At 30.6% G+C, this 13,158-nt stretch overlaps 1 protein-coding gene across 1 annotated transcript; it reads left to right on the forward strand.

The window, feature by feature from the left end:
• The first annotated feature begins 2,638 nt into the window (after positions 1-2,638).
• On the forward strand, positions 2,639-4,528 carry LOC18026348 (AAA-ATPase At2g18193). The gene is given in 3 exon segments (XM_024160835.1): positions 2,639-3,584; positions 3,587-3,711; positions 3,809-4,528. Coding segments are annotated over 3 exon segments (1,488 nt in total). The 5' UTR covers positions 2,639-2,737; the 3' UTR covers positions 4,325-4,528.
• Positions 4,529-13,158: the final 8,630 nt, after the last annotated feature.

A 13,158-nucleotide genomic window follows, 5' to 3' on the forward strand; every position in this document is an offset into this window, starting at 1 on the left:
ATCATTCTGCAACTGGCACGTGAAAATCATCAAGAGGATGATTGGTTTCAAATTTCATATTTTTCTTGTAACTATCAATGATATAGATCAAGATCGGCTTGGGGTCTAGCTAGGATTAGAATCTGACTTAATCTCAGTTAGCCAGTTGATAAAAACCATCCGACTAGACGGACTAATCCATAAATAGGTCCATCGAGAAAATCTTGTCTACCAGATTTTCAACTGAGTGATCTAATGTGTAAGTGCGTTTGCAAGGATCTAGGCATGACCATGGTGAGGCGGCTACGGGATTTTAACCGTTGATTATGGTCAATGCCGTAACAACATTTTTTTTTGTCACTAACCCATCTATTTAAACTAAATTTTGACCGGTAGAATAATGGTCCCGTGCCAACACATTTAAAGGCCTAAACAATAAAAAAATTGTGGCCAAACTACCATTTCAAACTTGAACCCATAAATGAACACAAAGTTTTAAAAAATACACACCGACAAAACCCTTGAGCTTTGACCAACTCAACTAATATTATTACCAAACCAAATGGTATAAGTTCAAAAGTTACCACTATAAATGTGGCCTAAGGTCCTTGCTTTTATGCAACTAAAGGAGCTGCCGCTCTGATTTTTTTCCGGGCAAAACAAACTTATTGATTTCAATACCAGGTTACAAAGTCTTTATACATAATTTTTAAAAATAAAAATTATTGATACACAGATAGATAGAAGTAAGTCCCTTCTCCATCCTTGCTACGTACTGAATAGATTCAAGAAATTTGAAAATTTTCTTTGATGGATAGTGCGCTCAAGGCAGCGATGGCTTCATAGTCCGTAGTGTAGTTGATCTGCTGATGACACTTCAAGTGATAATGGAGAGATTAGGCTAGTGAGGATTCAGAACTGCGAAGCCACCACTGCCTAAAGCAAACTATCTCCTAATGGAGATTGGGCTACGACCTAATCAGTTCCAGTTAGGGCCCATTTTTTCAATGGATTGGATCATTAGATAATCAGGATTAAGTTTAATGGGGTTTGAAGCCGAACTCCTTTTAAAGTAGAACTATATTTTATCCTGTGTATTCGCACGAGAAATTTATCAAATTTTGTAATGTAATTTATGATTTTTGGTAGATATAAATTTTTTAATAAGTAATAAAGATTCATTTTTTTTTATAAATATAATTTATATTTAAATTTTTCTGTTAATATTATTATGACTGCGAACATAAAAACATAGTTATAACTCGATCATTCTAATAATTGAAGAAAGACAGTTATTTTAATTCATTTATTTTATTAATCTGAAAAGGACTGTAGTTATAAAAACATAATTCTTACATGTTTATATTACTATATAATAACATATTTACTAATTTTAAAATATTTTTAACTTAATATATTAATATATTGCATGTTTTGATAACTTGACCCACATAAGACCACAATTATAAAAAAATCTAACATGTCCAATCAAATTACCGTATAATATAAATATTTATCAGTCTTCAATATGTAAATTTTTTGACTGATTGATTATGATTAGAAAAACACAATAACATATTTGTTAATCATATGTTTATTATAAAAATATTATTTAAATTTCAAATGTTAAATTAAATCTAAACTATATTTAAAAAAGTTTAAAGTAATTTAATTTAATATCTAACTTTTTATACTATTTAATTGCAGTTTTTAAATATTTTAAATTTTAAATTAAATATAACTTATATTAAGAAAATCTTTAGTTATCTAATTTGATATCTTATTTTCGGAATTATATTTTTATATAAAAGAAAATATATTTTTAAAAATAATATCGCAACAAAATAGAATAATTTTAAAACAGATTTCAAATAATTGTTTTAAATATTAAAAATGTAATTATTAAAAATAATTTTGTTTTAATATAATAGATGGACACTCTTTATATTATTTTCGAATGGATTGGATAATTTACAAATGTCACCAAACATCAACATACTGTACTCTAATCATTATTGACGCGTGTCTTAGCATGTTTTACAATATTAATAAAATCATATCACGACAATTGCATAAAAACTTCTTCTCCATAATTGTACCCTTTTTTTTTTACCATGATTATATAATTTTCTTTTTAACATGGTCATGGACTTCTCTTTTAAGCTTTTAATTTGGGTTATAACTTAACTGAAACCTAATTGTTTGTTTGGGCTAATGGAGATATTATCCAACACTATGTTCTGACATGAAGAAGCTTCAAAGAACCATGGAACTCGCATTTTTTTTTTCTTTACTTGGGAAAGTTTTATTTTCGATTCTTAATTCTTATAAAAAAAACATTACAATAATACTACTTTTTTTATTTGATTTATTTGTTCTTCATTGACGGACCAAATCAAAGATAAAAGAGCAAGTGAAATCGAGACACGTGTCTCTTCTCGTTGACGTCTGACGTGTACACGGAGCATCTCCTTGCAACGCAAGCTTCCTTTCTCTGCAAGTTTCTTTTTTTTTTTCCCTTCCCTTCGAGAAGACCTTTCACATTAAGGAAAAAAATTAATAAATCAAGGAAATAAAAAAAGAGAGAAAAATGTGATGAAAAGTATTTGACATGTGCGTCTATAAAACAATCGTCTTCGCCTAACAATTTTAACTCATCCATCGCTTCTAAAACCCCTTTCTTGAATCTCTAGGTCATCGGAGATTTCGCCGGAGATACTTTTTTTTGGCAGATTGATTGATCGATTATCCAGCGGAGATGTTTCCTTCATCCGATTTCTCTTTCTCACCATCGACGCTGTTCTCAGCGTACGCATCCATAACCGGATTCTTGATGCTCTTTAGATCGATGCTCCACGATTTCGTTCCGGAGCAGCTCCGATCGTACTTCTCCGGCTTATTCGACCGGTTATTCACTCCGAAATCGAAGAATCTCACGGTGATTATCGACGAGAACTTTGGATTGAACAGGAACCAAGTCTTCGACGCGGCAGAGATGTACCTCCGGAACAAAATCGGCCCCGAGACGGAGCGTTTACGCGTCGGGAAAACCCCGAAGCAGAAGCATTTCACAATCTCGATCGAGAAAGGAGAAGAGATCTTCGATTCGTTCGAGAACTCCCAGGTGAAATGGAGCTATGTTCAGTCGGAGAACGAGAAAGGGGATAAAGTGAAAAGGTACTACGAGCTCACATTCGAGAAGAAGCTGAGAGATAAAGTCATGGGGTCTTATTTGAGCCACGTTGTTGCGGAATCAGAAGAGATCAAGAGGAATCTGAGAGTGGTGAAACTCTATAGCCAAGATGTGTACGCGAACGACGACGACGATGGATGTGCCGGTGGGAATTGGGGATGTATCAGTCTCGAGCATCCTTCGACGTTCGATACATTGGCGATGGATCCTGGAGCGAAGAAGAAGATCATCGATGATTTGGAGAGGTTTCTCAAGAGGAGAGAGTTTTACAAGAGAGTTGGTAAAGCCTGGAAAAGAGGCTACTTGTTGTATGGACCTCCAGGCACTGGTAAATCGAGCTTGATTGCTGCAATGGCTAATTATCTGAAGTTCGATGTGTTTGATCTTGAGCTTAGTAGTATTTATGACAATGGGAATTGAAGAGGATTTTGTTATCCACGACGAACCGTTCGATTTTGGTGATTGAGGATATTGATTGCAATGCTGAGGTGAGAGACAGGGAAGCTGAGGATAAAGAAGATGAAAAAATAAGAGGAAAGGTGAGATCTTTCGAAATCTGTGATTTTGGGAAGTTTGTGTTTTTGATATTGGGAGAGAATCTATATGGTGCTTATTGTGTGATGTTGTCTTGAGCAGGTGACATTATCAGGGATTCTAAATTTCATTGATGGGTTATGGTCGAGTTTTGGGGATGAGAGAATCATCGTGTTCACGACTAACCACAAGGAACGGCTTGATCCTGCATTGCTACGTCCTGGAAGAATGGATATGCATATCCACATGTCGTATTGTACAGGCTTAGGATTTAGGACATTGGTTTCTAATTACCTCGGTTTAGATGGCGTGAACCATCCTCTTTGTGAGGAAATCGAGAGGCTGATTGATTCTACAGAGGTTACGCCGGCTGAGTTAGCTGAAGAGTTGATGCAGGACGACGATACTGATGTTGTTCTCCGCGGAGTAGTTAGCTTTGTTGAGAAGAGGAAGGCAGAGAGAAGCAAGACCAAGGAGCAGGTTTCTATTTGTAAAGAAGTTGTGATTAAGGCACATGATGATGACGAAAAACAGAATAGTTCTACCAATGGTATGAAGAAGAAGAAGAAGAAAGCTGGTAAACGAAAAGGAAAAGCTCAAAACTTTAGTAAGTTATGAGTAAATTATCAATATAGAGAAATTTGTACAGTAGATCTATTGTGTTGTATTATGGCAAGTGTAAGCTTGTAATATATATTGAATCAACAACAAATAAAGCTTTTCTATGGGGGAATTGACATAACAATGTGTGAAAGAGAAAATCAATGGTTGGTCAAGAAGAAAAAAAAAATGTTGGAATGCTTTCTCCTGACACTCTTGAAATCGAGTATCCAAAAGAAATATTACGAGAGATTTTTGGAGTGTTTTCATCCTCGTTTTTTTTTTATCTCTCACCATCTTCTCATTTTCTCTTTGCAGAGTTAAATTATCCAATTTTTTCCAAGAAAACCAAACAAATGTGGTCTGACATGCTCCGATGTTGAAAGGAGTTTGGTGCTGACACAGTTATGGAGGAATTCATGGAGTTTCATGTATTTAGGACGGTGCATTGTCATTGGAAAACTATCTCTTTACACTTTTTTCTTGCTTTGTTACCTCTTAGGAATTTGAATTCGAAGAAATAGATGAAGTGTTGAAATAATACCCTCAAGGTCACCACAGCGTCGACAAGGAAGGAAGACCTTTGTACATTGAGAGGCTAGGTCTATTAGACTCTACAAAGTTGATGCAAGTTACAACAGAAAAGATATATGCAAGTATCCAAACACCTTTTGCTATCCCTTCTGGCTGTTCTGAATGAAATAAAATTTAAAGTAATTAAGCTCATTTATGAAGGTGAATGGCTCTTCTTCTGCTATCTACAAGAACTTTCTCAATAAAAATCTAGCTGATTCTCACCATTGACTTACAGAGGGTGAACAATGGTGATCAAAATGCTCAAAGAGATCTCAAGCAGAAAATGCTGCAGAGAAAACTATCTTTAAGGAAGACATAGTGCACTCCAAGGTCTTGCTTGTTTTGAGGTAATCTATATGCTGCGCCAATAATCTTTATTTTGACAAATAACAAACTTTTGAGTTGATTTTGAGTTGATTACAACACTCTAGACTGTTAGGCCAACAACAATTTGATCTTCTTTTTTTTTGCAAAGTCTTATGATATTCACCTTTATCTTATAAATATTTTTCAAAATTTGAAATCAGAGAGTTGGAAAAAAGGATTATGGGAAACAAAGATTATGCATTTAGTCAAAATTGCTATTTAAACAAAATTATGAGTAAAATGTTATGGAATAAATTTTTATTATATTGAGATTAATCGTAAGAATTCCAAATTATGTTATATATATTTTCAAAAATTTAATTTTTTAAAAAATAATCAGTTATAAATAGAAATAAATGCAAAATATGTTTGATAACTCGATTAGGTAACAACCAAATTTCATCTAACTTATATTTTTTTTATCTTTCAAATCTCAAATTATCGCATATAGAAGTGAAAAACTTTTGTGGAGGTGACACATCAGCATGACAAACTTGTTAATAACACATGAAATAAATTTTATTTTTAAAGTGTGCTTGTCAAATAATGATATAAGATATATGATTTTCCAGGGAAATGATTTGGTTATCAATAAGATATTATAACAAGATAAAACATACACCAAGTTAACAAAATCTATCCTTGTTACAAAAAAAACAGGTTAACAAAATATTTAATTAACTAATAACCCGTGCTTTGCGTGGAATGAGATAACAATTTTTTTTTTAATATCTAAGTTTAAAATAAAAATATAGACAATAAAATATTAAAAATCTGAAATAAATATATTATATTGGTACAATCTATATTGTTATATAATATATATATAAACAAAACATTTTGATAACAGTATAGAGATAAAATTGTAATATATAATGTTATATATAGTGTCTTTCATTATTAGAATAATTAAATTAATTCTAACAGTAATAAAAATAATATTATACTAGTGTTTGGTCCGCACCCTGTGTGGACTCAAGTTGTTATTTAATATGTTTTCATTAGTATTTTGTTGTTGTTTTCTTGTATAAAGTTTATACGTATGTTTCTGCTATGACATGATTATTAGTGTTATAATTTGATAATTATGTTTGCTTTCAAAATACATCTATAGCTTGTGAAGTTTCATACTTTGGTAGTTATACTCTTGTCTGCTAATGTTCAATAGCTGCAGAAAAAAAGTTAAAGTTCATATTGGTATAGTTGTTTTTCAGCCTTAACCTTAGTCTTTGATCCCAATTTCCTTGTAAAGATTATATGTTAAATTTTGTTTGTTCAAATAAATAGCATTCATTAGTAAGTGCCAACCAATTTCTATTAAACAAAGAAATATGTAAAAGAGTGCAACGAATGACTTTAATTAAGAAATCAATATAAAAACGACAAGTATCTCTAAGTAGAAATCGCTATAAAGAATGAAAACAAAAAATGATGTTCTTCTAGTTTTTGTAAACATGTCGATTAAGCACTCAATTTTAGCATAAACTTCCTTATAGACAATATTCATTATTTTCCTTAGTGATAATCCTTTCTTGTCAGTAATAAGTATTTTCAAACATTTTCTAGATGTTACTCTTTAAACTGCAACGTAGAGCTGACAGTGAGAGAATACAAGTTTGGGTAAATACAACCCAACTCTCTCAAACGTTTGACTTTGACTATTTTTATTGTCATTACAAAAGTAAGTGTTATGGGGAACTGTCTAAGACGCATACAGAAGGGAAAGCGTGCATATACCGGTGTTACAAACATCATTGGTATTAATACACACTCATCAACGTTATTGTCATAATTTCCTGTAATCATCCTAGCCTCGATAACATGATTTTCCAAATTAGTCATTATCAATCTTGTACAATTGTACAATTCACTCTTAGAGTCAATGTTTTGTAGTAACATTATCGGAGCTCCCACCATCGAGAATACTTCGTGATTAGGCATACCTGAAATCTTAATGTTATTCAAAAACCCTTGCATATATACGATGACGTCAGCATCACTTGTGTCTGAAGGTTCAATACTATCTGCACTTAGATATCTTTTTTCTTCACCTGAATATTAAACAATTTCAAACATTACATATAACAGAATATTAATTTTAGTATCATTTTTAATAATCATTCTCTATTAATTTGAAAGATGAATGTATAAACATTTAATGTGAATATTGCTCGTGACTAAGTCCATATTGTTGTTAAAATATGTCTCCATATTTTAAATTTATTGGCCGAATGAATGATATCAAAATTATCTTAAAATTTTGAAAAATACCTCGTAACTTTGATAGCATATATTGGTTTATGATATCCACATCCACATTCCTAGGATTTAATATAGCTATATCTGTAGCTCTATCTCTGAAGAACTGTGCATCCGTATTGGTGGCAAACCGATTCATCGTAAATCTCCCGAACAATCGATCGTACAAGATCGTCGCAATCAAAAATTAGCAAATCTTCTTGTATCTCAATTTCGACTTCTCCAATATAAGGCTTGTTTATTTTCTCATCACCAATATCCAATATCCACTTTGAGAATGCTTTAGGATCTTCAGCATCGTCATCAGTCAGACCTGCGTGTAATCTCATATTTCGTGTAAGTTGTAAAACTTTACACTTGCGCCAAAGCCCTGATGAATTTAAAGCGGCCATCACGGTTTGAGAGCTTGTTGCATCTGGTATTACTGGAAAAACCTGTCTAAAATCACTGCCAAATACAATCACCTTATCACCAAACGGTTCCTGATACTTTAATATATCACACATGCTTCTATGCAATGTCTCGAAGCAGAGTTTGCCCATCATGGGGGCCTCATCCCATATTATAACCCAAGTCTCTTTGATTAACTCTGCCAAATACGAACCAGACATGTCTGATCATTAACATTTATAAGAATGCCAAATCTAGAATGTACCATTCTACCACCTTGCAATAGTAGTGACACAATCCCACTAGACGCTATATTTAGAACTACTTCACCTTTTGATCTCAAAGCAGTTCCTATAATACTCCAAAGGAAAATTTTCCCAGTACCACCAAAACCGTAAACAAAAAAAGACTCTACCAGCATCGCGGTTCACTGCGTCTAATATCTCTGTGTAAATCCCAAGTTGTTCATCAGTTATCTTCGACATGAGCTCTATATGTTTTTCTTGCAGTTTGTTTCGATTATAACTCTTCTCGTCACATATTAGAGTATTTTTGTATTTGTCGATCTCGATGTCATCCGGACAAGACATCTTAAAACAATAGAACACGAACAGGGCTACCTGTTTTATCATTAAATAAATTTTGATCAAATCCAAGACTTTGAAATCATGTTAGGAGGAAAAAACGACTTACTTGGGTTTTCATTTATCTTATTTTGCTGGTGTAAATATCATCAGATAACATTTCCCAAGTTGCGTTACAGACATTTAGGATGATCCAATTCTATTCGATAGCAACATTATAACAAATCGTTTATGTAGAAACCGTCTAGATCCCCGATAACCATGGCTTCTTTAATTGCTCTGATATAGTCTTTGTCATCATCCAACAATCCTAATGCAAAGCAAAATTCTTGGAAAGTATGTAGCATAGAGCACACCGTTTACTGTTCTAGTATCTTCAAAACACGTAGGTCCTTTCACGAGGTTAAGTAAAACTTGTAGATAATATACTTCGCTTAATGTAAGCGGCACATATGTGACCTATAGTTTTTCGTGGCTCCCAAATTCTTACCTTGACATGCCAAGCAAACTTAGTTGGGAAATCAGCATAAGTGAGCTCCTTAGCTTCTGGATACATATTATTGCATTCCATTTATGCTAAGAATTTAGACCGGCTAACAAACATACGATTTAACACATCTTCAACAGGGTCATCTTCATTATACACGAGAAGTTGTTGATGAGGATGATGGAACGAAAGCTTCTCAACTGCTACCGTACGAAACTGAATAACAGATGCCAATATATGCCATGCTGCCTCACAAGCGGACACATATGTATATATTATATTGACTTTGAAAACCAAAAAAAAAGTTAATTGTTAGACTAAAGAATTTAACATCATAGAGGAATGGATTATAGCTTCATTATGGTTATCTTTTTCCATATTTATCATATCTTATACGATTGTTTTCCTTTTCACTTCTTTTAACAAATATTTACTAAAACTTTAAAAAGTTTGGGTTGTAATGAAAAATAACTTAAAACAATAGTTAAGAAAATTAAATTTTAACATGCAACTATAATGCTCTTTTGTTTCAATTTCACCAACTCCAGCTCGTACGTAGTCAGGAGCTTTGGTTATGTATTTGAACAAATACTTAATAGAGCATGATTGGTTTCACCATTTGACATTGATGTGGGCTCGAAATGGAATCAATGGATCACGATTGTATGGAATAACATAAGAGTTATCACATTTAACTCCCTTCTTATTAATTGTTCTACCATCTTTCCGCCTCCGATATTTCAGGTAACCAGGTTTATCAATAGTTGTTTCTAGATTAAAGACCTTGGGGAAGAACTTTGAACATTTTCCAACCTACCATACAAGGACTGCGTTGATTGTTTGTGCCACATGGTCTATGTAACATGACCTCACCAACAATCTTGTATAGAAGGAGATTTTCATCTTTATCAGGAATCTCAGCACTAATAAACTTGTTGATGTCCTCACCAAGAACTAAGAAACTAAGACAAAGAACTATATGCGCATGCAGTAATCCTTTTTTCTAACTCTATTGTGTATATTGCTGCATTCATGAGTCAATAAATTAGTGCGTTTTAAAAGAAGATAAGTGTTAAGAAAATTACTATGTACTTGAACTAATGCATGTGTCAAGCTTTGCCTAAACAATAATTCCACAGAGGAATAACAAACAAAAGGGGGAAAAATTGGAGGACGACCTCGTTTGGTAATGTACAGCTGCATGAATTATAGGGTTAGGGGTTATGAAAAATGGTTTTATATATAGATAATAAGAAGTAGGATTTTTTACTTTTTGGTATATTTATCTGCTTATTTTTTTTTTTGTTAAACTTACAGTTAAGATATTTAGATGGAAGTATTAGAAAATGTTTTTGGGTATATTTTACTTTTTTTTATTTGATTCAGTTTGTCAAATTAACTATTTTGATATGCATAAAATTGCTCTTTTGTGGAAGGAGATGTTTGTTTTTTTTTTTGGTTTTTATATGTGTTTATTATCTTTTTATATCCTAAATATGGGGCATAATAGTATTACCGATTGTACGTTTTTTTGTAAATCTTACTTTTTGTTTTAGTTTAGTTAAACTAACTTCTTACAACAAACAAATTTTATCCTTCGAATAACGAATGAGGTTAAATATCAGAATCTAATCGTGAAATAATTACGCTATACCAAAATTTAAGCAATCAAATTAATACAAAAATTCTATTAGTTAATTGAAACATTAGTGGAAGCCCCCTTAGCTTACTGGTTAATGGGTTTATTAATGCTTTTACACCAGGAAATTTGGGGTTCGAGTCCCAAAAAGTACGATTTATTATTAATTTGCAGGTTAAAGGAGGCAAGCTTACAAGAGGTTTTCAACGTAGTGCATGGAGATCCGTTTGACGTGTATGCAGACAGGAAACTTGTCTGTAGTAGAATTGTCGATGTAATAATTTTCATAAATTTGTCATAGAATAATAGATCAGTGTTAAAAAAAAATTGAAACATTAAAACCATACCGGAATAATTTTGATTTTGTGGGATTTTTTATCAAAAAAATGGTTAATCTCGAATTCGATCGTTTTTCTTCAATCAAATCGATAATTAAACTTATATTGAAAACCAGTTGGTAAGTTGTAATTAGACAAAATCAGAATTCGTTTAGTCAGGTAAACCATTCGAAATCATTTTAAAAAATCTCGGTATATTCAAAATCAGATTCTCGGTTTGATTTAAATGAAAATTCTCGGTTGATTTAAACGAAAATTCTCGTTTTGATTTAAGTGAAAATGACACGTAATCAAGTTAAACGAATAATAATAAGACACATCATTATTTTTTCCAAGAATCGCTATGAGCATGACACATCAGATTAAGACTTGACATATAATATAATGACTAGATTTTGCATCCACGCTACGCGTGGATAGTTTTTTTTAATGCTATCATATTGATAGAAATCATATTTATGCAGCTAAATTTATTTAGATGTTATTTTATTGTAAAAAAATTTATCAAAAGTAATTCAGTTTTAATCTCAAAATTTATATATAGATTTTGAGGTTTCAACGATCTTTTTTGTATTTATATATGTGTCGTTGAAAAAGCATATTATTTGTTGAACGCTTAACATTTTATATACCAAAATTAATCCAAAATATAACAAACTAATTATATAGTACTTAGTTAGTATTAACACGAAGATAAAGTACTATACATCACTTATTAATCAAAAAAATAAGTTTTTTTTCATTAGTTGCATCCTTGTTATGTATGCTTTTTATGAAAATAAAAATGATAAAAATTAAAATTATTCTTTTTCCCTAGCTAGTTTAGTCAATACAAATTTATGATTTATTCTAAATTTAAAATAAACTAATAAACACAATTTTTGCTTTCATATATTTTCAGTAAATAAATATAAAATAAAATTTCAAACTAATTTCAAATCACAAAGATTGATAAATTCAATATAAATTTTAGTCAACTTTATCTTAAATTGTTAAATACTAAACGTTTTGTCGAGTACATATTGTGTGTGATAACTTTTAAATGATTTTTGTATTGACAACCAAAAAGGCAAAACATTTCTCCTTATTTTACTGTTTTAATGAGTACAAAGTATACTTGATAGCATTTAATTACCTTTCAATAAACTATTTAGTTAAAATTTTTGATATATATTAAAATAGATTTCACAAACTTATTAATTATTATCACCCTTAATTATGTTTAAACCACCAATTATCTCCACATATTAATATATGTGTTGTTTTTTTATGTTATAGTAAATATTATTTTATTTTGTTTTATAATTTCAACTTATATAAATATTTTTAAATTCTTCTAATGTTTGTAGGTTAGTATACTTAAAAGATAACTTAAAACAATAACAAAATAATTAATTATTATTTTATAAAAATAATATTGACACGAAAAATTATTATATATTTTTTTATCTAATAAAAGAAAATAATATATTTCATCATCTTCAATTTCATTCTTTTTATATCAGTTTTATAAGAAAACTGGAAAATAATTTTAAAATTTACGTTCCTTCTTTAATTGATTGCATATTATTTTATATCTAAGTAAATTTGTATTTTAAAAAAAATATTTTAATTTAATATTATTTTAGTTTTTTGTTGTTAATAGATATTTAATACATAATTTCTTTATTCTTTTATATATTTTTTATTAATAATAATATTAATTCGTGGAAACTTTCTTAATTTTGAATGTTGATATGGACCAATAGAATTGTCCTTTTAATCCTATGTGGACACCCTTAAATGCATTTAGCTTTAATTTTTATTAGTAAATAGGACATTAATAAGATTTTGAGTCGATTACAGCACTAAAAAAATAGGAACAATTAAAGGAAGTGAAACAAATAACAAACTTTTGAGTTGATTTTAAGTTGATTACAATATTCTAGACTGTTAGACCAACGACAACTTGATATTTAATTTTTTTTTTTGCAAAGTCTTATGATATTCACCTTTATCTTTTAAATATTTTTCAAATTTTTAAATCAGATAGTTGAAAAAAAGAATTATGGGAAACAAAGATTATGCATTAAGTCAAAATTGCTGTTTAAAAAAAAATTATGAGTAAAATGTTGTGGAATTTTTTTTTAATTATATTTAGACTAATCATAGGGATCCAAATTATGTTATATAGATTTTCGAAATTTTTTTTTTAAATAATCAGTAATAAATAG

This window comes from Eutrema salsugineum, unplaced genomic scaffold, assembly GCF_000478725.1.
Source record: "Eutrema salsugineum unplaced genomic scaffold, Eutsalg1_0 scaffold_11, whole genome shotgun sequence".
Taxonomy (NCBI): domain Eukaryota; kingdom Viridiplantae; phylum Streptophyta; class Magnoliopsida; order Brassicales; family Brassicaceae; genus Eutrema; species Eutrema salsugineum.